Below are 24,427 nucleotides of genomic sequence, written 5' to 3' on the forward strand. Positions count from 1 at the left end.
ATGAGGGCCATGGAGGGATTTGAAAACAAGGATGAGAATTTTAAAATGGTGGTGTTGCTTAACTGGGAGCCAATGTAGGTCAGCGAGCACAGAGATGATGGGTGAGCGGGACTTGGTGCGAGTTCGGACACGGGGCAGCCGAGTTTTGGATCACCTCTAGTTTGCGTAAGTAGAATGTGGGAGGCCAGCCAGGAGTGAATTGGTCTCGTCAAGTCTGGAGGTAACAAAGGCATGGAATGAGGGCTTTAGCGGCGGATGAGCTGAGGCAGGGGCGGAGATAGGCGGGAGGTTGTGTCCAACGAGCTCTCTGCCGGTCTCGTGCAGACCAGCTCAATTGTGTCCCTGTAGCTCATCTTTTTATTAATTATTCGTTCCTGGGATGAGGGCGTTGCTGGTCAGGCCAGGATTTATTGTCCATCCCTAATTGTCCTTAGTGGTGGCTACTTTGGTGGTCTCTTGTTTCCATGTTCCAACCAGCCTCCTCGAGCCTGTTCCGCCATTCAGTGAGATCATGGCCGATCTTGATAACTCCAAGTTACCCACCTTGGATCCGTTACCAGTGATACCCTGTGCCCTCTCCTCGTGCCCCCCCAAAAATCTATCACTCCCTCTGGAAGGCCAAAATAGTGGGACATTATTGGTCCGTGCAGTAAGCAAATGTTATCTGCAATGAATGAGAGAGATAAGAAATAGGAACAGGAGTAGGCGAAAGGGCCCCTCGAACCTGCTCCACCATTTAATAAGATCATGGCTGATCCGATCATGGACTCGGGTCCACTTCCCCGCCCGCTCCCTATAACCCCTTATCGGTGAAGAAACTGTCTGTCTCTGTCTTAAATTTATTCAATGACCCAACTGCCACAGCTCTCTGAGGCAACGAATTCCACAAATTCACAACGCTCAAAGAAATTCCTCTCAACTCAGTTTTAAATGGGCGACCCCCTATTCTAAGATTATGGCCCCGAGTTCTAGTCTCCCCCATCAGTGGAAACATCCTCTCTGCATCCACCTTGTCAAGCCCCCTCATAATCTTATACGTTTCAATAAGACCACCTCTCATTCTTCTGAATTCCAATGAGTAGAGGCCCAACCTACTCAACCTTTCCTCATAAGCCAACCCACTCATCCCCGGATGGTTGAAATATTCCCTAAACTGGTTTTATTTAAATCTCTGACTCAACAACCGTTAATCTTTGTGCCATAGGTAAAATGGAGGTCTCCCCAATTGCCTTGAGTTAACCTTTGACCTTTCTCTTCACTTCTTGCTTTGTGGTGACAGAATTAAGTAGCTGCCTGATCAATAAATATTTTTGAACAAGTATTTAAACTTGTAATGTTTGTAAGCTTGTAATGTTTGTAGCGCCACACTCTGGATGTGGACGTATTGTGTACTGCAACTGCAGAGTTAATAATAAACAGAACCAGGCAGATTCCGGAGGCTTCCGAGAGAGCTGCCTGCCATGTAGGAAGCTGTATGTGCTTATGCTCTGTGAATATATCACATTTGGCGATGAGATGGAATTTTTTCGGATGATTTAAAGCTTAAATTTTGTTGGGGAAGGATTCGGCCAGCCGACAGAGAGACTTTGGAAGTTTCTGTCTTTGGGGGAAAAAAGCTACAAAATCCGAGGTAAAATACAGCACATGGTGTGAACAGCTAGAGATTAAAATGGCAGGTGTAATCGGACATTTGGGGGAATATAGACACGACCGGGAACATTTTAAAGCGTATGTGGATCGGCTAGAAATGTATTTCACTGCAAATAACATAATTGAAGTTTCAGACAATGTAGTCCAGAACCGGGCTGTGTCGGAACGTAAGAAAGCGATCATCTTATCGGAGGCGGGTCCGGCATTGTACGAAACCCTTGTAAATCTGCTTGTGCCTGATGAGCCAAAGGACACAATGCTTAAAGAGATTTTAACGAAGCTGGAGCAGCACTATAACCCCAAACCGTTAGAAATTGCTGAAAGCTATTGTTTTGGGATTCGGAATCAAAAGGCTGATGAATGTATCAGTGATTACATCGTAGCATTAAAAAAGCTATTGATGCACTGTAATTTTGGAAACTTTCAAAACTGAGCATTACGGGATCGTTTTGTTTGTGGGGTGAAAAATTATGCAATCAGAAGGAAGTTATTGACGACGGATGACTTGACTTTTGAGATTGCTTGTCAGACAGCGAGGTCGATGGGCATGGCCGAACAATATTCCCGAGAATTAAATAATAATTATGGTCGTCAGTCAACTGAGATAAATCAGCTGCAGGTTAAAAGTAAAAGACGGTGGGGGCCCAAAGTCTCAGAAACTGGAAATTCTAACAGAGCATCGAAGTCGTACTATAGGTACCTGGGACAACACATTGCTCAAAGTTGTCCATACGTGAAGGCAGAGTGTTTCTTCTGCAGAAACATTGGGCATCTTGCAAAGGCATGCCGACTGAAGAGTAAACCAGCTTCCAAAGCTATGAGTAGAAATCCCAAGAGACTACATAGCATGGAAGAACAACAACAGGACAAGGAGATGTTAGAGTTACACGTCATCAGGAGCTCGAGGTTAACGGCCAGCGATTCGGGAAGCATCAAAATCCACATAGATGTTGCGGGATTCAAGATACCAATGGAAATTGACACTGGTGCATCCATGAGTGTAGTATCGGAGTCGCTGTACCTCGATAAATTGCGTGATTTCCAACTGGAGAAATCTAAGACAGAGCTGCGAGGCTCCTCGGGAGAGAAAATTCCTGTGGTAGGTCGTAACACCGTACCATTGAAATATAAAGATCAATTTCAGAACTTGTCTCTAATAGTAGTGAAAGGAGACAAGTTCTGAAATTGATCTTTATATTTCTGCCTTACTAGGAAGAAATTGGTTGAGCTCACTGAAGCTGGATTAGAATAAGATTTTCTGTGTGAAGCCAGATTTTCATCAATGGATGAGGTTATCAAGAAGTATCCGAAGGTGTTCTGTGAAACAGGCAGTCCGATTCAAGGCGAGTGTCAGGGTACAGAAGGACGCTAGATCGGTTTACTACAAGCCACGTTCCATACCATATGCATTCAAGGAGAAAGTTGAGCAAGAACTCAAAAGACTAGAGACTGAGAACATTATTTGTAAGATAGATCGATGTAATTGAGCTACACCCATTGTTGTTGTACCTAAGTCCAATGGTAAGGTAAGATTGTGTGGTGATTATTAGGTAACCGTAAACTAGGTTCTAGAGGGTAATGTCCCCAATACATTGCTGAATATAGAAGATTTGTTCACAACACTGACAGGTGGTCAGATCTTTTCAAAACTGGATCTTACGAATGCCTACTTACAGCTTGAACTAGATGAGGAGTCCAACTCATGTTTGACTATAAATACTCATCTAGGCCTATATCAATTTAATAGGCTACCATTTGGAGTGTCTTCCGCCCCTGCCATATTCCAAGGAGTGATGAACCAGATTTTGCAAGGTATTGAAGGGGTAGTATGTTATTTGGATGACATACTAATTTCAGCACCAAATAGGCAAATTCATCATAACATATTGAATGAAGTCCTTAAACAACTAGAGAAGCACAGAGTACGAGTGTCTGCTCGTAAGTGTGAGTTAATTAAAAACTCAGTGGAGTACTTGGGGTACAGAATAGACAAAGATGGTTACGTCCAACCATGGAAAAATTGGATGCAATCAGAAATGCACCCACTCCCAGGAATGTCACTGAACTTCGTTCATTCTTGGGTCATTTGAACTATTATGGGAAGTTCCTACCAAATTTGGCTACAGTATTACATCCACTGAATGAACTTTTGAAAAAACAGGTCCATTGGAAGTGGTCAAAAGAATGCGATACAGCATTCAAGGAGTGTAAAAACAAATTGGTAGAGAGCACCATGTTAGTTCACTATGACATATCTGAGGAGATTAAGCTAGCATGTGATGCCTCTCCGTATGGAGTTGGTGCAGTGATCTCTCATGTATCACGTAGTGGGGAGGAGAGACCAATTGCTTTTGCTTCACGCACTCTCCGTGCCAGTGAGAGTAATTATGCGCAAATTGAAAGGGAAGCTTTGGCATTAATTTTTGGGGTCAAGAAGTTTCACAAATACTTATATGGTCGTAAGTTTGCCATCGTTATGGACCATAAGCCCCTAACAGCAATCCTCCATCCAAAGTCCCCAGTTCCAACATTAGCTGCAGCCCGAATGCAGACATGGGCTTTGATTTTGTCAGCATATACATATGATATTGAATACAGACGATCAGCTGATCACAGTAATGCTGATGCAATGTCTAGATTGCCTTCCCCATCACAAGTTACACCTCATAGGGAAGAAGTGTTTTATTTTTCATACATTGATGAACTGCTAGTCACAGCTGAAGAGATTGGTAGAGCAACCAAACGTGACCCAGTGATGTCAAAGGTGTATGAGTATTGCAAATGGATGGCCAAACCAGGTAACAGACCAAGAGTTTTGCACGCAGTTATTTATGGTGGCTAGGTCTTGATAAAGATATAGAGTACATTGTGAGTCAGTGTACGACATGTCAATCGGTAAGTAAGCAAGCAACCACCACCAGTACCATTACAGCCATGGAAATGGCCTCCCAGGGTGTGGCAAAGGCTACATATTCATTTTGCTGAGTTAGAAGGACAACAATTGTTCATTATGATAGCCATTCGAAGTAGGTTGAGGTGTTTCCAATGTGGAAAATAACAAGTAAAACATTGGACATTTTACGAAAATTATTTTCTTCATTTGGCCTCCCTGAAGAGATTGTTTTGGATAATGGACCACAATTTCGTTCAGAAGAATTTGCACAATTCACGAGCAAAAATGGTGTGAAACATACCAAGGTTCCACCATACCATCTGTTGTGTATGCATGCCTGTTTACTGTATGATGTCTGTAACACTGCATGCAACATTGAATGTACCCTTGTACTGTACACACCTTACCGGTACACTCGAGGGTGCTGTTGCTGGAGACCCAGGGGTTGCCTGAACACAGCAGGTAACCCAGTATAAAAAGGAACACACAGCTTGTTGTCTGCACTCAGGAGCTGCTAATTAAAGACTGCAGGTCTGTAGAGTTTAAGCACCTTACCCTGCCTCGTGGAGTCATTACTAAAGGTGCCGACATACACCATAACTGGCGATGGGAATATGGGATCACGAACTACACTCTCAACATGTCTAACCTCAGCAACTTTCAGCAATTTACGGAGGGGGAGGATTAGTACGCTTTTGTGGAAAGATTGGAACATTTCTTCATAGCCAACGACCTGGACGGGGACACACCACCTACACTACCGAACAAACGCAGGGCCATCCTGCTTAGCAGTTGTGGGCCCACCAGCTATGGTCTCGTCAGGGACTTACTAGCCCCGGAGAAGACAACCACCAAGAGTTATGAGGAACTTGTAACAATCATACAGGAACAACTAAAACCAAAAGAAAGCATCCTCACAGCCAGGCACCGGTTCTACACTTACCGGCGACCTGAGGGCCAGGAAATTGCCAAGTATGCTGCACACTTAAGAAGACTAGCTGCACCGTGTGAGTTTGGCGACCACCTTAATGAAACACTAAGGGACATATTTGTCATCGGAATCGGCCACGAAGGCCTCCTACACAAATTGCTCTCGGCTGACATCACGGTCACCCTGCAGAAAGCAATTCAAGTGAGCCAGGCCTACATGGTTTCGGCCAGCGACTCCAGGCGAATACTGACCCAGGACTCTAAACCGGCGAGCGCAATGCACCGCATGGACACTTCTAAAGGCAGGAAGGCTGCCCTGAGTCCGCTACATCGAGCAAACCGGATGGCCCCGTGCTGGCGCTGTGGAGGAAACCACAGGACCCACCAGTGCTGCTACAATGACTGTGCATGCAAAAGCTGCAAAGAAAAAGGGCACCTTCAGAGAATGTGTAGAAAAGGCTGTACTCACTGTGTCTCTGATGAGTTGGCTAATCACCGGGGCTCCGACACAGATGAAGATGAAGCTGCTCTAACCCTGGGAGAGGAGTATGGAATCTTTACCTGCTCCACCGGGAGTTCTCCGTGGATGATGGAAGTGGACATCGACGGGGTCCCAGTCTCCATGGAGATCGACACAAGGGCAAGCCAGTCTGTGATGAGCCAAAAGACCTTTGAAAGAATTTGGAGGAATCCTACCACTCGACCAAAACTCTCCTGTCCAGGCAAAGCTGCTCACCTACACCAAAGGTAAAATCCAAATCATTGGCAGTGTAGACGTCCAGGTCTCCCAGGGCGGCGTGTTGCACAAACTCCCCCTGTGGATTGTAGCCGACGACGGTCCCACGCTGCTGGGCAGGAATTGGATGAACCGGGTCTACATCAGGTGAAGTGGTGCTGTGGAAGAAAAGATCACCACAGTCTGCCTGCAACAAGACCACAAAATGGCTGCAGCACCACAAGAACGTGGAAGAAAGGAGCACCACAAGAACGTGGAAGAAAGGAGCACCACAAAATGGCTGCTGCTTGGTGAGCAGCAGACCCGCATTCAAAATGCGAGTCAACATGGAGGAGCATCATGTGACATCGAGCGGTTAATCAGATTTGAAAGCTCCCTTAAAGGAGACCGGTAACCAAAAAAATTTAAAGGGGAAGTTCCAACTATTTGAGTACACGGACTTTAAAGCTAAAGATGCAATTAAAGGATGCAAGTATGAAAATTTATGCAATGTAACCATGAATTGTGATGCTGGTTTAACTAATGTGACTAATGAGATGAATGCAGGTGTCAGTAAGGTTAAGAACAAGTTTATTATGCTTAACAATAATGATAGAGATTGTGAAATGCCTAATGTAACCATGTCTGTTGAAACCAGGACACCTAAAAGTGATGCAAGTGCTAGAATGTATAATACAGGCTCGACTATGTGTGATCAGAGCCAAGGTGTCATGTATACCGGTAGGACATTGAAAAAGGCCAATGGAATCCCCCTGTGGGAGACCCCCAGGTCCAGCAGGCAGACCATGACCATGTAGCCTGGACCTTTGGAACGAATGTGATGCCCCTTGCAGGACTCTCTCACATGCAGTGGGAGCAGACCCACTCCAGGGACAGTGGTCAATGGGCAGCCCAGCCACCACCAACGGCAACCGGCACCAGACCAGCCCTACAGCCCCTGGCCACCAGGGCCAACACCAGAAGCATGAGGCCGATACCCTCCAACTTCCCTGGCAAACCCTGGGATGACCTGACCCTCATCCCCATTGGTGGACAAGGAGCCCACCCAGTCTTGTGGCCCTGCCCACCTCCCCACAACTGCCCACATCACAGTGTATACACATCACCCACTGCTGCCGTGGCTACCTCCCCGAGGGATCCCACAACAGTGACACCCACTTGGTTTGTGTGTGAGGGAGGGGAAGCGTACGAGACCAGCCTCAAGCACACGGGTCACACCTGTCAACCACACAACCCTCACCACAACCTCCCATAGCCCACCACTGATCACCTCCCCTGGTCATGACAACTAGGATATGAAAAATGCTCGGGGGAGTATTGTTGTGTAGGCATGCCTGTTTACTGTGTGATGTCTGTAACACTGCATGCAACATTGAATGTACCCTTGTACTGTCCACACCTTACCGGTACACTAGAGGGTGCTGTTGCTGGAGACCCAGGGGTTGCCTGCACACGGCAGATAACTCAGTATAAAAAGGAACACACAGCTTGTCAGCACTCAGGAGCTGCTAATTAAAGACTGCAGGTCTGCAGAGTTTAAGCACCATACCCTGCCTCGTGGAGTCATTACTAAAGGTGCCTACATGCACTATACCATCCTGCTTCGAATGGTGCAGCAGAGCGCACTATACAAATTGTAAAACGTGCCCTCATAAAACAAATGTTGGATCCAAATCCAAGGAAATGACAGTTGTCATTGGATCACAAATTGGCTAATTTCTTGAATACATATCGAAGTACTCCTCTTACAACTACTGGTAGAACACCAACAGAGTTGTTTCTCAAACGACAGCCATGAACCAGATTCTCGTTGTTAAAGCCAAATTTGGCACAGTCCGTAGAAGAGACACAATTAAGTCAAAGAGAATCATGATAGAAGTCGAGTAAAAGAGGGAAGTGTGAAATTAAACCAGAAGGTGAGAGTGAAAAACCATCACCATAAATGGTTAAAGTGGTTACCGGGAAGAGTGGTGAAGATACGTGGTCCTCGCACATATTTGGTAAAGATGTTTGATAATGGACAGGTTAGGTTTGTTCATATTGATATTTTACCTACAGACATGGAAGGAGTTGAAGGTGGGAATGATTCAATTATTTCTGACTCATCAGATAGTTTTGATACACCAGTAGCAAATCCTAAATCCAATGTACTGGAAACAAATCCAGGAGAGAATCAGAATGAAAGTCTGAGTCCGAGTCAGGAAAACAAAGAGCCTGAAGTTAGGGAGAGTTCAAATGAAAATCAAGGTAATTCCGTGGAGGAAAACATTCCTCAGGATGAGCCTCGAATGAGAGTAGATTCGACACCATGTTGGGAAAGTTCTGTTCGAGAGCGAAGATATCCTCTTCGAAACAGAAAACAAGTAGTAAAGTTAAATTTGTCAGGATGGAAAAAAAAAAAGTTTTTATCCTGTGTTATGTATAAACATGAAAGTTATGTATGATGTTTGTTATAATAACTTCTTCATTAAGGAGGGAGAAGTGTAATGTCTGTAAGCTTGTAATGTTTGTAGCTCCACACTGTGGATGTGGACGTATTGTGTACTGCAACTGCAGAGTTAATAATAAACAGAACCAGGCAGATTCCGGAGGCTTCCGAGAGAACTGCCTGCCATGTAGGAAGCTGTGTGTGCTTATGCTCTGTGAATATATCACATCTCCATCGTGTTGGCGTCCTGAATTTTAAGCCTAACGTTAAATCTAAAGTTTACATTAAACAAGACCGTCATTGTCGGCGGAGGGGGGGAAGGAAGGCGGGCTGATTATTGACCACAATTTATCTCTCCTCCGCTAGCGGAAATACTGACCATCTTTGAATTTCTTTTCAATTATTTTAAATACTGTTTCCTGGGGGAAAGGGAAGAGTGCTTTTTGTGTTGGCAAGAGGCATGTGAACTTTCAGTGTCGACTTAGTTACTGAAAGAAAGAAAGGGAAAGATTTACATTTATATAGCGCCTTTCACGACCACCGGACATCCCAAAGCGCTTTACAGCCAATGAAGTACTTTTGGAGTGTAGTCACTGTTGTAATGTGGGAAACGCAGCAGCCAATTTGCGCACAGCAAGCTCCCACAAACAGCAATGTGACAATGACCCAGATAATCTGTTTTAGTTTGTCGTTTGAGGGATAAATATTGGCCCCAGGATACCGGGGATAACTCCCTGCCCTTCTTCGAAATAGTGCCATGGGATCTTTTATGTCCACCTGAGGGAGCAGACGGGGCCTGGGTTTAACGTCTCATCTGAAAGACGGCCCCTCCGACAGTGCGATACTTCCTCAGGACTGCCCCATCGACAGTGCAGCGCTCCCTCAGTACTGCCCCTCCGACAGTGCGGCATTCCCTCAGGACTGCCCCTCCGACAGTGCGGCACTCCCTCAGTACTGCACCTCCGACAGTGCGGCGCTCCCTCAGTACTGCCCCTCCGACAGTGCAGCGCTCCCTCAGTACTGCCCCTCCGACAGTGCGGCGCTCTCTCAGTACTGCCCCTCCGACAGTGCAGTGCTCCCTCAGTACTGCCCCTCCGACAGTGCGGCACTCCCTCAGTACTGCCCCTCCGACAGTGCGGCACTCCCTCCGTTCTGCCCCATCGACAGTGCGGCACTCCCTCAGTACTGCCCCTCCAACAGTGCGGCACTCCCTCCGTTCTGCACTGGAGTGTCAGCCTAGATTCTGTGCTCCAGTCTCGAGTGGGTTTTGAATCCACGACTTTCTGACTCAGAGGCGAGGGTGCTACCCACTGAGCCACTCAAAAGCTGACACTTAAAAAGAAAGACCTGTATTTCTATCGCGCCTTTCGCAGCCTCAAGCCATCTCAATGTGCTTTAGTCCATTAAATAATTGTTGAATAGTAGTTACTGTTGTAATGCTGAATCGAAAAATAGCTACAACAACGTCAACCTGCATTTATATAATGCGTTAACATCACAGGAGCGTTATCAAACAAAATTTAACATCAAGCCACACGAGGTATTGGGACTGATGACGAAATGCTTGGTCAGAGAGGTCGATCTTAAGGAGTGTCTTCAAGGAGGAGAGAGAGGCAGAGAGGTTTAGGGAGGGAATTCCGGAGCGTAGGGCCCAGGCAGCTGAAGGCATGGCCGCCATTGGTGGAGCGATGACAATCGGTGATGCTCAAGAGGCCAGAATTGGAGCTAGCAACTGAAATTGGTGTTGCGGGGATTATGATGGATAAAGCCACATTCTTTTATCAGTAAGCCTCATTGATACTGTTGGGCACAATTTTTTTTAAATGAGTAAACCGCATCCCTTTTAATTTGTTCGCCAATTATTGCATTGCAACAAAAAGTAATCAAAGAGCACAACTCATTTCCTGGAGCAAGCTTTGGCCTTTTGACTGCATAAGAACATAAGAAATAGGAGCAGCAGACGGCCATTTGGCCCCTCGAGCCTGCTCCGCCATTCAATAAAATCATGGCTGATCCGATCATGGACTCAGTTCCGCTACCCCACCCGCTCCCCATAACCCTTTACTCCCTTATCGCTCAAAAATCTGTCTATCTCCACCTTAAATATATTCAATGACCCAGCCTCCACAGCTCTCTGGGGCAGAGAATTCCACAGATTCACAACCCTCTGAGAGAAGAAATTCCTCCTCATCTCCGTCTAAAATGGGCGACCCCTTATTCTGAAACTATGCCCCCTAGTTCTAGATTCCCCCACAAGACGAGACATCCCCTCTGCATCTACCTTGTCAAGACCCCTCAGAATCTTGTAAGACCACTTCTCATTCTTTTAAACTGTCTTTTTGTAAGGATTGGCAGAAAGGAAAAGGAGGTGGGGTAGCTCTGTTAATAAAGGATGAGATCAGTGCAGTAGTGAGAAATGATATTGGCTTAGAAGACCAAGATGTAGAATCAGTTTGGGTGGAGATAAGAAACAGTAAGGGAACAATGACACTGGCAGGAGTAGTCTATAGGCTCCCTAACAGTATCCACACTGTAGGACAGAGTATAAATCAAGAAATAATGGAGGCTTGTAAGAAAGCTGTGGCAATAATCATGGACGATTTTAGTCTTCATATCAATTGGACAAATTGGCAAAGGAGGAAGAGTTCATAGAGTGTATGCGGGCTGGTTTCTTGAAACAATACGTTGTGGAACCAACCAGGGAGCAGACTATTCTCGATGTGGTAATGTGTAACGAGTTGGATTAATTAATGATCTCGTAGTGAAGGATCCTCTTGGGAAGAGTGATCATCGGATGGTAGAATTTCAAATTCAGTTTGAGGGTGAGAAAGCTAGGTCTCAAGCGAGTGTGCTGAACTTAAATAAAGGCAATTCTAAAGGTATGAAGACAGAGTTGGCTAAAGTGGACTGGGAAAATAGATTAAAGGGTAAAACAGATTGAAGTAGTGGCAAATGTTTAAGGAGATATTTCATAACACTCAGCAAAGATATATTCCAGTGAGAAAGAAAGACTAAGGATAGGATGAACCATCTGTGGTGCACTAAGCAAGTTAACGATGGTATCAACTTGAAAACAAAGGCATATAATGTTGTGAAATACAGTGGAAGGCCAGAGGATTGGGAAATTTTTCGAAACCAGCAAAGGATGATTTAAAAAAAATGACAGAAGGTAGTTTTATAAGAGTAAACGAGTAAGAAATATAAAAAAGGACAGTAAGAGCTTCTACAGGTATATAACAAGGAAGAGAGTAGCTAAAGTAAATGATCCTTTAGAGGATGAGACTGGGGAATTAATAATGGGAAACAGGGAAATGGCAGAGATTTTGTATTGGTTTTCACGGTAGAAGACATGAAAAAGCATCCCAATAATTGATCATCAAGGGGCTCTTGGGACAATTACTATCACTGGTGGAAAAAGTACTAGGCAAACTAATGGGTCCACAGGTGGACAAGTTGCCTGGAACTGATGGCCTGCATCCTAGAGTCTTAAAGAGGTAGCTACAGAGATTATGGAGAGATCCCAGTGAGCTGGAAAACAGCAAAAGTAACACCCCTATTTGAGAAAGGAGGGAGACAGAAAGCAGGAAATTATAGACCAGTTAGCCTAACATCTGTCATTGGGAAGATGCTGGAGTCCATTATTAAGGAAGCAGTAGCAGGACATTTAGATAATCAGAATGCAGTCAAGCAGAGTCAGCATGGATTTATGAAAGATAAATCATCTTTGAAAAATTTGCTGGAGTTCTTTCAGGATGTAATGAGCAGGGTGGATAGAAGGGAACCAGTAGATGTCATGTATTTGGATTTTCAGAAGGCATTCGATAAGGTGCCATATAAAAGGTCACTGGGTTGGGGGTAATATATTAACATGGACAGAGGATTGGCTAACAGAAAACAGAGTGTTGGGGTAACTAGGCCATTTTCAGGTTGGCAAACTGTGACTCGTGGGGTGCCACAGGGATCAGTACTGGGGCCTCAACTATTTACAATTTATATTAATGACTTGGATGAAGGGACCGAGTGTAACGTAGATTAATTTGTTGATGATACAAAGGTGGGAAAGCAAGTTCTGAGGAGGATGCAAATTATCTGCAAAGGGATCGAGATAGGCTAAGTGAATGGGCAAAAAATTGGCAGATGGAGTATAATGTGGGAAAATGTGAGGTTATCCACTTTGGTAGAAAAAATAAACAAGCACATTATTATTTGAATGGGGGAGACATTGCAAAGTGTTGCAGTACAGAGGGACCTGGGGGCCCTTGTACATGAAACACAAAAAATTAGCATGCAGGTACAGCAAGTAATCAGGAGTTCAGAAGAATGAGAGGTCATCTTATTTAAGATAATGAGGGGGCTCGACAAGGTGGATGCAGAGAGGATATTTCCACTCATTGGGGAAACTAACACTAGGGGATATCGTCTCAGAATAAGGGGCCGCCCATTTAAAACTGAGATGAGGAGGAATTTCTTCTCTCGGGGTTGTAAATCTTTGAAATTCTCTGCCCCAGAGAGCTGTGGAAGCTGGGTCATTGAATATATTTAAGGCGGAGATCAGCAGATTTTTGAGCGATAAGGGAATAAAAGGTTATGGGGAGCGGGCAGGGAAGTGGAGCTGAGTCCATGATCAGATCAGCCATGATCTTATTGAATGGTGGAGCAGGCTCAAGGGGCCAGGTGGCCTACTCCTGCTCCTATTCCTTAAGTTCTTCTTCTGGAGATGAAGGGACTGTCTTTTGAAGAAAGGCTATGCCGGCATTTGTGCTCTACGTGATTTCTACCCGGTAAATGACGGAAGGCGCTCATGAACAGCGGACCTGTTCCGAATGTTTCGCTCAGTACATGCCGGCTCTGCTCTGCTGACCGGATGACCCTTGACACAACGTCCGCTATTAGCTGGAGCGGCCACAGCAGAGTCTTGCCCCTCGCCGTGCGTACTCGGGACCGAAGAGTGGTGGATGCAGAAACCCTCACCACTTTTAAGAGATGGTTGGATAGGCACTTAAAGTGCAGTAATCTGCAGGGTTACGGATCTGGAGCTGGTAATTGGGATTAGACCCTTTGTTGGCCGTGCAGATACGATGGCAAGTACTGCAGGGAATAGAATACGGCCAGGGTGTGATGATCTGGACTAGTTTCGATCGCCTGGATGGGTCGGAGAGGAATTTTCCCAGATTTTTTTTCTCCCTAAATTGGCCTGGGTTTTTAAATCTGGTTTTTGCCTCTCCCAGGAGATCCCATGGCTCCGGTTGGGGTGGAGTGTAGAATGTTTCAGTGTAAGGGGTGTCGCAGTTGTGTGGGGCGGACTGGTTGGGCCGGGTGCTCTTTGCCTTTCCGCCATTGTTCGTTGTCCATAGGTTTATATGTAACCTTCAGGCCTGCTGACCGAGGGCCGTGCGGCTCTTTGTCGGCCGGCGCGGACACGATGGGCCGGAATGGCCACCTCCTGTGCTGTAAATTTCTATGTTTCCCAACGTTAAGTTTTGTGTCGTTTGCAACACAATGGGGTCGCGCAGCCCCTTAAAGGAACCACTCACCCAAAAATATAAATTGGGTTGTGGGGGCGGGGGAAAGAGACGTCGCTTTTGACGTGTTCGTGGAAACATGTCTTAAGGAATTTTGTTATTTTTTTCAACAACAAAAAAAAAAGTACCGGAGATTTGTGTGGCGGGATTTTTCCACGTGACATTTTTTTGGGAAATCTTGTAGGGCTGTCGTTGAAAAGGTCATTAAACTTCTTTCCTATTTGCCGTAGGGCCTAGTGACTACAGTTATCAGCAAGCATCGTTTACCGAGCAAGGCTTTGATAGGCCTTATGAGGATTCCTCACCACATTGCTACGAAGGAGGTATATAATAATGTATACCTTCACACCCACACACGTTCTACCCCACCAAATTAAACTGATTCTCCCCCATCCCCAACCCCACCCACTCCCTCCCTTCCCCCCCCCCCCCACCCACCACCACCGCAACGCTCAAGTAGAACAATAGTTTGGCTGTTGCCGTGACAATGTAGTTTGAAAATTAATTTCCTCACCCATGCTTACAAAAAGTAGTTTTAACATTTCTAACTTGCATTTTAAAAAAATATATAATAATTTGCTTCGGAGAAACTTTAAACACATGCCTGTCGCTCAAAAATAGAAGAGTCCTTAAAAAGATTAACACGCACACACCCACACACCCTCCCCCCTCTCCCCCCCCCCCCCCCCCCACCACCCCCCCCATCCCTCGGGTCGATATTCTTTTGGTATGTAGCGCTTGCAAACGAAATGGCTTGCTGATTTTTAAAATTTTGTGTAGCTAGTCTGTGCTCTTTGAAGCTGTTTTTGTACTGTCTCCTTTTATTTTCTAGCGTAGTTATGTCCTAACTTTTTTTCGTTACAGTAAGTGTACTGCTTGTTTTAATTTTGCAGGGTTGCTGGAAAAAAAAAATGCTGCAGTTTTAAAAGTGCAAAGATTGCTTGACTGCGGGTTTTTTGGGTGGCTGAAAATCGGTTTTATTTTATTTTGTTTTTTTTTTAGTGTGTGTGTGTGTGTGTGTGTGTGTGTGTATGTCTCTCTCTCTCTGTGCCAAACAAATTGCATTTTCACTTACCACCTCATCCTGCTGTGCTCTGTAATACCTGCAATAGGCTAGTTTCCGAACGGAGAGTTTAATGCTGTCGCACCGCGCCCTCTTTTGCAGGGTCATCGCAGTACGGGCAGCAGCAGGACGCCTATCAGCAAGGACCCCCACAGCAACAGGGCTACGCGCAGCAACAGTACACGACCCAGCAAGGTTACCCAGCTCAGCAGCAGGGTTACGGTAAGCAACCAGTCCGGACACGCTCTCGTTAGGCCCCGAGGAACGTGACGAGGATTCGTCGCCGGTTGGTTTAAAAAAAAAAATTCTTTTTAATGTATCGAAGAAAGAAAAAAAAATCTAATGCTGGTTTTTAGAAGAACATAAGTTGCCATATGGCCCCTCGAGCCTGCTCCGCCATTCAATAAAATCATGGCTGATCTGGTCATGGACTCAGCTCCACTTCCCCGTCCGATCCCCATAACCCTTTACTCCCTTATTGCTCAAAAATCTGTCTATCTCCACCTTAAATATATTCAATGACCCAGCCTCCACAGCTCTCTGGGGCAGAGAATTCCACAGATTCATGACCCTCTCAGAGAAACATAGAAAATAGCTGCAGGAGTAGGCCATTCGGCCCTTCGAACCTGCACCACCATTCAATATGACCATGGATGATCATTCCCTCAGTACTCCTTTCCTGCTTTCTCTCCATACCCTTTGATCCCCTTAGCCGTAAGAGTCACATCTAACTCCCTCTTGAATATATCCAATGAACTGGCATCAACAACTCTCTGTGGCAGGGAATTCCACAGGTTAACAACTCTCTAAGTGAAGAAATTTCTCCTCGTCTCGGTCCTAAATGGCCTACCCCTTATCCTAAGACTGTGTCCCCTGGTTCTGGACTTCCCCAACATCAGGAACACTCTACCCGCATCTAACCTGTCCAGTCCTGTCAGAATCTTATATGTTTCTTTGAGATCCCCTCTCATCCTTCTAAACTCCAATGTATAAAGGCCCAGTTGATCCAGTCTCTCCTCATATGTCAGGCCTGCCATTCCGGGAATCAGTCTGGTGAACCTTCGCTGCACTCCCTCAATAGCAAGAACATTTTTCCTCAGATTAGTAGACCAAAACTGAACACAATATTCCAGGTGAGGCCTCACCAAGGCCCTGTACAACTGCAGTAAGACCTTCCTGCTCCTATACTCACATCCTCTCGCTATGAAGGCCAACATACCATTTGCCTCCTTCACCGCCTGCTGCACCTGCATGCCAACTTTCAATGACTGATGTACCATGACACCCAGGTCTCGTTGCACTTCCCCATTTACTAATTTCTCACCATTCAGATAATAATCTGACCTCGCGTTTTTGCCCCCAAAGTGGATAACCTCATGTTTATCCACATTATACTGCATCTGCCATGCATTTTCCCACTCACCTAACCTGTCCAAGTCACCCTGCAGCATCCTAGCGTCCCTCTCACAACTCACACTGCCACCCAGTTTAGTGTCATCTGCAAACTTGGAGATATTACACTCAATTCCTTCATCCAAATCATTGATGTATATTGTAAAGAGCTGGGGTCCCAGCACTGAGCCCTGCGGCATCCCACTAGTCACTGCCTGCCCTTCTGAAAAGAACCCGTTTATCCCGACTCTCTGCTTCCTGTCTGCCAACCAGTTCTCTATCCACGTCAGTACATTACCCCCAATACCATGTGCTTTAATTTTGCACACCAACCTCTTGTGTGGGACCTTGTCAAAAGCCTTTTGAAAGTCCAAATACACCACATCCACTGGTTCTCCCTTGTCCACTCCATTGGTTACATCCTCAAAATATTCTAAATGTACATTGGCCCTGAAATCCCGGTCGGAGGTTTCTTTTCGCCGAACGCCTGCGACCGGAGAATTTTTCCGAAGTACCTGGTGGTCCGGGAGGAGCGTGGGATTCCGGTGCGGGGGTCTTTTCTTCACGCGCTGCTGAGCGCGCTCCTGTCCTCCAGGTTCCCACGGAGACGGTGCAGTCACGTGTGAGTGCTCGGCCAATCAGTTACAGGATTCTCAATTAATAGCAATGGGAGCTCCGTTCTTATTGCTATTAATTGTGGAGGGGGGAAAAAACCAAACATAATAACACCAAATTTAAAAAAAAACACACTTCCCATAATTAAAATTAATTGACATTAAAGTTAATTTTTTCCCAAGTTTTTAAAAAGTATTTAAAATCATGCTTTAAAATAAATTTAACATAGTGAGCAGGGTTTAAAAAATAAAATGAGTATTTTTAATTTTATTGTTTATGTATTAAGTGTGTTTTAAGACTCTTGCGCCTGTAACAGTAGGCTATGTGCCTGCTTTTTATCAGGCGCAAGAGTTTTGAGGACATTTGCCGGGCAAGATATGGGTAAATCCCGCAATCTTGCCCGTGCAAATGTCCTCGCTCCCGAGATGCGGAGGATCTGTCGAGCTCCAGTTTGACGTATCGGAAAAGTCGGATTCAGCGCATGCCGGGAAGCCGGGATTTCTGGGCCAATGTGTAGTATTAGAATGACATTTTAGATAGGGGGCGGTTCTGTGATCGATTTAACATGGGCTTGTTCAACTAAAGAAGGTTAAGAACCCCACTGCACTTGACTAGTTTTTAAAAAAATAATTCATTTACATGATGTGGGCATCACAGGCAAGGCCAGCATTTATTTGGTGCTGGAAATTGAATATCGATTAGATTTTCCATCTCACTGCCCACAAAAGAACATAAGAAATAGGAGCAGGAGTCGGCCATACGGCCCCTCGAGTCTGCTCCGCCATTCAATACGATCATGGCTGATCTAATCATGGACTCAGCTCCACTTCCCTGTCCGCTCCCCATAACCCTTCACTCCCTTATCGCTGAAAAATCTGTCTATCTCCGCCTTAAATATATTCAATGTCCCGGCTTCCACAGCTCTCTGGGGCAGAGAATTCCACAGATTTACAACCCTCTGAGAGAAGAAATTCCTCCTTATCACAGTTTTAAATGGGCGTCCTCTTATTCTGAAACTATGCCCCCTAGTTCTAGATTCCCCCACGAGGGGAAACATCCTCTCTGCATGTACCTTGTCGAGCCCCCTCAGTATCTTGTGTGTTTCAATAAAATCACCTCTCATTCTTCTAAACTCCAATGAGTATAAGTCCAATCTGCCCAACCATTCATATGACAACCCCTTCATCTCAGGAATCAACCCCGTGAGCCTTCTGGTGTAATGGTTATGTTACTGATGTAATAATCCAGAGAATCAGCGTTCAGATCCCAACGTGGGGCAGTTTCAATTTTAAAATGTTTTTTGAAAAACCTGCTACAGGCCATTAAGCTGTAGGTTTGTCATTTATAACGGGGAAAAAAAACTCCAACTTGTCCACTCGTCCTTTAGGATTCTCATCATCATAGGCAGTCCCTCGGAATCGAGGAAGACTTGCTTCCACTCTAAAAGTGAGTTCTCAGGTGACTGAACAGTCCAATAGGGGAATTACAGTCTCTGTCACAGGTGGCACAGACAGTGTTGAGGGAAAGGGTGGGTGGGGAGTCTGGTTTTCCGCACGCTCCTTCCGCTGCCTGCGCTTGGTTTCTGCATGCTCTCGGCGACGAGACTCGAGGTGCTCAGCGCCCTCCCAGATGCACTTCCTCCACTTAGGGCGGTCTTTGTCCAGGGACTCCCAGGTGTCGGTGGGGATGTTGCACTTTATCAGGGAGGCTTTGAGGGTGTCCTTGTAATGTTTCCTCTGCCCACCTGGGGCTCGTTTGCCGTGAAGGAGTTCCGAGTAGAGCGCTTGCTTTGGGAGTCTTGTGTCAGGCATGCGAACAATGTGGCCCACCCAGCGGAGCTGGTCGAGTGTGGTCAGTGCTTCGATGCTGGGGATGTTGGCCTGGTCGAGGACGCTAATGTTGGTGCGTCTGTACTCCCAGGGGATTTGTAGGATCTTGCGGAGGCATCGTTGGTGGTATTTCTCCAGCGACTTGAGGTGTCCACTGTACATGGTCCATGTCACTGAGCCATACAGGAGGGCGGGTATTACTACCTGAAGACCATGAGCTTGGTGGCAGATTTGAGGGCTTGCTTTCTCCAATTTGGGATATCCCAAAACGCTTCACAACAGCCTACTAAGTATTGGATCGACTAGGCTTATATTCAGTGGAGTTTAGAAGGATGAGAGGGGATCTCATAGAAACATATAAAATTCTGACGCGATTGGACAGGTTAGCTGCAGGAAGAATGTTCCCGATGTTGGGGAAGTCCAGAACCAGGGGTCACAGTCTAAGGATAAGGGGTAAGCCATTTTGGACTGAGATGAGGAGAAACTTCTTCACCCAGAGTTGTGAACCTGTGGAATTCTCTACCGCAGAGAGTTGTTGAGGCCAGTTCGTTAGATATATTCAAAAGGGAGTTAGATGTGGCCCTTACGGCTAAAGGGATCAAGGGGTATGGAGAGAAAGCAGGAAAGGGGTACTGAAGTTGCATGATCAGCCATGATCGTATTGAATGGTGGTGCAGGCTCGAAGGGACGAATGGCCTACTCCTGCACCTATTTTCTATGTTTCTATGTCCTAGGCACGGGCTAATGTTGTAATGTAGGAAACAAACCCGCTGCCCTTAACCGGTCTGTGACTCCACGTGGCTCCAACATGATTCACTCTTAACTGCCCTCTGAAATGGCCGGGTGAGTCACTCAGTTGTGTCTAAGCCAACTTTACCGCATGGACTGCAGCAGTTCAAGAAGACAGCCAACACCCCCAGCACCATCTGAAGGACAAGTCGGCTCTCCCGCATCCAGAGAAAGAAATTCTTATTCTGGAAAGTCTCGTCCTAAAATCCAGTCCAACAACTTGCAAAATGAGCCAGAAGCATCAAAGACTTGCATTTATATAGCGCCTTTCACGACCTCAGTACGTCCCAAAGCGCTTTACAACCAATGAAGTACTTTTTAAGTGCAGTCACTGTTGTAATGTGGGAAACGCGGCAGCCAATTTGCGCACAGCAAGCTCCCACAAACAGATAATGACCGGATAATATGTTTTTCCTGTTACGTTGATTGAGGGATAAATATTGGCCCCAGGACACTGGGGATAAATCCCCTGCTCTTCTTTGAAATAGTGCTGTGGGATCTTTTATGTCCACCTGAGAGAGCAGTTTAACATCTCCTCTGAAAGTCGTGTCCACTGACAGTGCGGCGCTCCCTCAGCACTGCCCCTCCGACAGTGCGGCGCTCCCTCAGCACTGCCCCCTCCGACAGTGCGGCGCTCCCTCAGCACTGCCCCCTCCGACAGTGCGGCGCTCCCTCAGCACTGCCCCCTCCGACAGTGCGGCGCTCCCTCAGCACTGCCCCCTCCGACAGTGCGGCGCTCCCTCAGCACTGCCCCCTCCGACAGTGCGGCGCTCCCTCAGCACTGCCTCTCTGACAGTGCGGGTCAGCCTATATTTCGTGCTCTGGAGTGGGACTTGAACCCACAACCTTCCGACTCGGAGTTGAGGGTGCTGCCCACTGAGCCACGGCTGACACGGTTCTCAATAATTAAAATGTATATTGTTTGAAAAAAATCCTTTATTTTTAAGTTTTTTTTAATAGATGAAACCTGGCTATTTAAAGTCTGGTGCAACAGCTGCTTTGCTTTAAGCTTTTGGTCGTAACCATGAACCCATCCAAATCTCTGCCCGTATCTTCACTCGCACCAAGACCCGTTCACCCATCGCCCCCATCCTCAACAGCTCATTGAAAGCTATTGAAGTTCTTACAGGGATTGACAGGGTAGATGCAGGGAGGATGTTTCCCCGGGCTGGAGAGTCGAGAACCAGGGGTCACAGTCTCAGGATAAGGGGTCAGCCATTTAGGACTGAGATGAGGAGACAGTTTTCTCCCACTAGATGTAGCTAATAGTCGCAAAATAAACGGGCATTTTGATTGTTGTGATCTTTTTAAATGTAGTTTTTGAGTAATGAGCCCAGCACGATCATCGTTGCCGTACAACAAACGGTTACACGGTGCAAACCCAATCCAATATTAATTAAAATCAACTTTGCCTGACTGAAGAGTAATAAACCAAAATTGACAGATGTCAAAAAAATTAAATAACTTTTCCATCTAACTTATTTTATACAGATGAGTTAAACAGCATGCAAGCGATTAATTGACATTGTTGAGTAGATATGCCTACTCTCTGGAGTTTAGAAGAATGAGAGGTGATTGCACTGAAACAAAGATTCTGAGGGGGATTGACAGGGTAGATGCTGAGAGGTTGTTTCCGCTGAGCTGGGGAGTCTAGAACCAGGGGTCACAGTCTCAGGATAAGTGGTCGGCCATTTAGGACTGAGATGAGGAGGAATTTCTTCACTCAGAGGGTGGTGAATCTTTGGAATTCTCTGCCCCAGAGGGCTGTGGAGGCTGAATCGTTGAGTATATTCAAGGCTGAGATCGATAGATTTTTGGGCACTAAGGGAATCGAGGTGGGAAAGTAGAGTTGAGGTCGAAGATCAGCTGTGATCTTATTGAATGGTGGAGCAGGCTCGAGGGGCCGAATGGCCGACTCCTGCTCCTAATTCTTCTGTTCCAGATTGCCACTCATCATCATCAGGCAGTCCCTCGGAATCGAGGAAGACTTGCTTCCACTCTTAACATGAGTTCTCAGGTGACTGAACAGTCCAATACGGGAATCACAGTCTCTGTCACAGGTGGGACAGACAGTGGTTGAGGGAAAGGGTGGGTGGGGAGTCTGGTTTGCCGCACGCTCCTTCCGCTGCCTGCGCTTGCTTTCTGCATGCTCTCGGCGACGAGACTCGAGGTGCTCAGCGCCCTCCCAGATGCACTTCCTCCACTTAGGGCGGTCTTTAGCCAGGGTCTCCCAGGTGTCGGTGGGGATGTTGCACTTTATCAGGGAGGCTTTGAGGGTGTCCTTGTAACGTTTCCTCTGCCCACCTGGGGCTTGCTTGTCGTGTAGGAGTTCCGAGTAGAGTGCTTGCTTTGGGAGTCTTGTGTCTGGGGCATGCGAACAATGTGGCCCGCCCAACGGAGCTGGTCGAGTGTGGTCAGTGCTTCGATGCTGGGGATGTTGGCCTGGTCGAGGACCCTGTGGGTGAAGAAATGTGCTCCTGACAACACCACTGAACGGGTCTAGCTCTAATTTGGTGGTTGCGACCCCCTGTTCTGAGCTGTCCCCTCCCACCCCACAAATGTGTCGGCTGAGAAAAGTGGGCAGTACACTATTTCCGTGTGCTTGACTGATTGAAATGCTTTTGTGCTTGCAGGTCCATCACAAGCTGCTCCCAGTCAGTACACCAACTATCCACAGGCACAAGGCCAGCAGTACGGAGGATACAGACCCCCCCAACCCGGACCCCCGCAGCAGCAACAGAGGCCTTATGGGTATGACCAGGTACGGGACGCGTGCTGCGCTTACGCAAATCAGTGTGGTCACCACGTTACAGGAAGGATGCGATTGCACGGGAGAGGATGCAGAGGAGATTTATCAGGACGTTGCCAAGACTGGAGAATTTTAGCGATGTGGAAAGATTGGGATAGGCTGGGGTTGTTTTCTTTGCAACAGAGGGGCAGGGAGACCTTTTATTGAGGTGTATAAAATGATGAGGGGCCTGGATAGAATGGATGGGAAGGAGCTATTTTTCTCCGAGCAGAGGGGGCATAGATTTCAAGTGTAAAAACAGAAAATGCTGGAAATCTCCTCATCATCACAGGCAGTCCCTCAGAATCGAGGAAGACTTGCTTCCACTCTTAACACGACTTCTTAGGTGACTGAACATGTCCAATACGAGAATCATAGTCCCCACCACAGGTGGGACAGATAGTCGCTGAGAGAAAGGGTGGGTGGGACTGGTTTGCCGCGCGCTCCTTCCGCTGCCTGCGTTTGATTCCGAAATTTTGAAATCCCTGGAAATCTCAGCGGGTCGGGCAGCATCTGTGTGGAGAGAAGCAGAGCTAACGTTTCGGGTCGATGACCCTTCGTCAGAACTGGAGACTCATCGACCTGAAACATTAACTCTGTTTCTCTCTCTTCGAATGCTGCCCGAGCCGCTGAGATTTCCAGCATTTTCTGTTTTAATTCCAGCATACGCAGTATTTTGTAATAGATTTAAAGTAATTGGTAGGAGGTTTCGAGGGGGGATTGAGGTGAACCTTATTCGCCCAAAGGGTGGTGGGAGTCTGGAACTCTCTGCCTGAAAGGATGGTAGAGGCAGGAACCCTCATCACATTTGAGAAAGTACTTGGATGTGCACCTGAAGTGCCGTAACCTGCAGAGCTACGGACCGAGAGCCGGAAGATGGGATTAGGCAGGGTAGCTCTTGGTCGGCCGGTGCAGATACGATGGGCTGAATGGCTTCCTTCTGTGCCGTGAATATCTCTAATATAAATTTTATAATTGAATCAAACAGCAGCCTGATCCGCTGGACTGAAGCGTATTGTTGTACTTGAACTGAACTGTCCTCTTACACTTAACAGTCGGGATGAATCATCATCATTGGCGATAATGAGCTTGGGGAAGGGGTTTGGGGGGCAAAGGTCGGCCGGAATTCTTGCTTCTGGTCTTTTATCAGAAAACCCAGTCACTACAAAACTCAAGACGTCAAGTGAGTAAGAGATCTGGCTCAGCTATGATGCCCACATAGATGAATGGCGGGCCTGTGTATACTACTTGGGGAATGGAACCGAGGGTGGGTGCCTGATATATGGGGAGGGGAGGAGGGGGATTTAAAACCAAAATCGCCTTTCAGTGGGAGGGAGTTCACAGAGTGGGATGTGCAGAGATCTGGGGGCATTGTGGCTCAGTGGGTAGCACTCTCGTCTCTAATCAGAAGGTTGTGGGTTCAAGTCCCACTCCAGAGTCTTGAACACAAAGGCTGAGGGAATGCTGCACTGTCGGAGGTGCCATTTTTCCGATGAGATGCCCTTCTGCGCTCTCGGGTGGATGTAAAGGATCCCGCGGCACTATTTTGAAGAAGAGTTGGGGGGAGCAGTTATACCCGGTGTCCTGGGCAATATTTATCCCTCAATCAAGATCACTAAAACAGATGATCTGGTCATTATCACATTGCTGTTTGTGGGAGCTTGCTGTGCGCAAATTGGCTGCCGTGTTTTCTACGTGATTACACTTCAAACGTACTTCATTGGCTGTCGAATGTCCAGAGGTCGTGAAAGGTGCTATAGAAATGCAAGTCTTCCCTTTTATTTGCTGATCT

At 46.5% G+C, this 24,427-nt stretch overlaps 1 protein-coding gene across 5 annotated transcripts in view; it reads left to right on the plus strand.

The window, feature by feature from the left end:
- ss18 (SS18 subunit of BAF chromatin remodeling complex) overlaps positions 1-24,427 on the plus strand; it is a 144,332-nt gene that overhangs the window by 92,712 nt on the left and 27,193 nt on the right. For 3 of the 5 annotated variants that reach the window (XM_070877042.1, XM_070877045.1, XM_070877043.1), the window contains 3 exons: positions 14,390-14,482; positions 15,325-15,444; positions 22,481-22,608. In XM_070877042.1, the coding sequence (XP_070733143.1) occupies positions 14,390-14,482; positions 15,325-15,444; positions 22,481-22,608 (341 nt within the window). The remainder of the gene's footprint in view (positions 1-14,389; positions 14,483-15,324; positions 15,445-22,480; positions 22,609-24,427) is intronic. The other 2 variants (XM_070877044.1, XM_070877046.1) reach the window with 1 other exon arrangement.

This window comes from Pristiophorus japonicus, chromosome 1, assembly GCF_044704955.1.
Source record: "Pristiophorus japonicus isolate sPriJap1 chromosome 1, sPriJap1.hap1, whole genome shotgun sequence".
Lineage (NCBI taxonomy): Eukaryota > Metazoa > Chordata > Chondrichthyes > Pristiophoridae > Pristiophorus > Pristiophorus japonicus.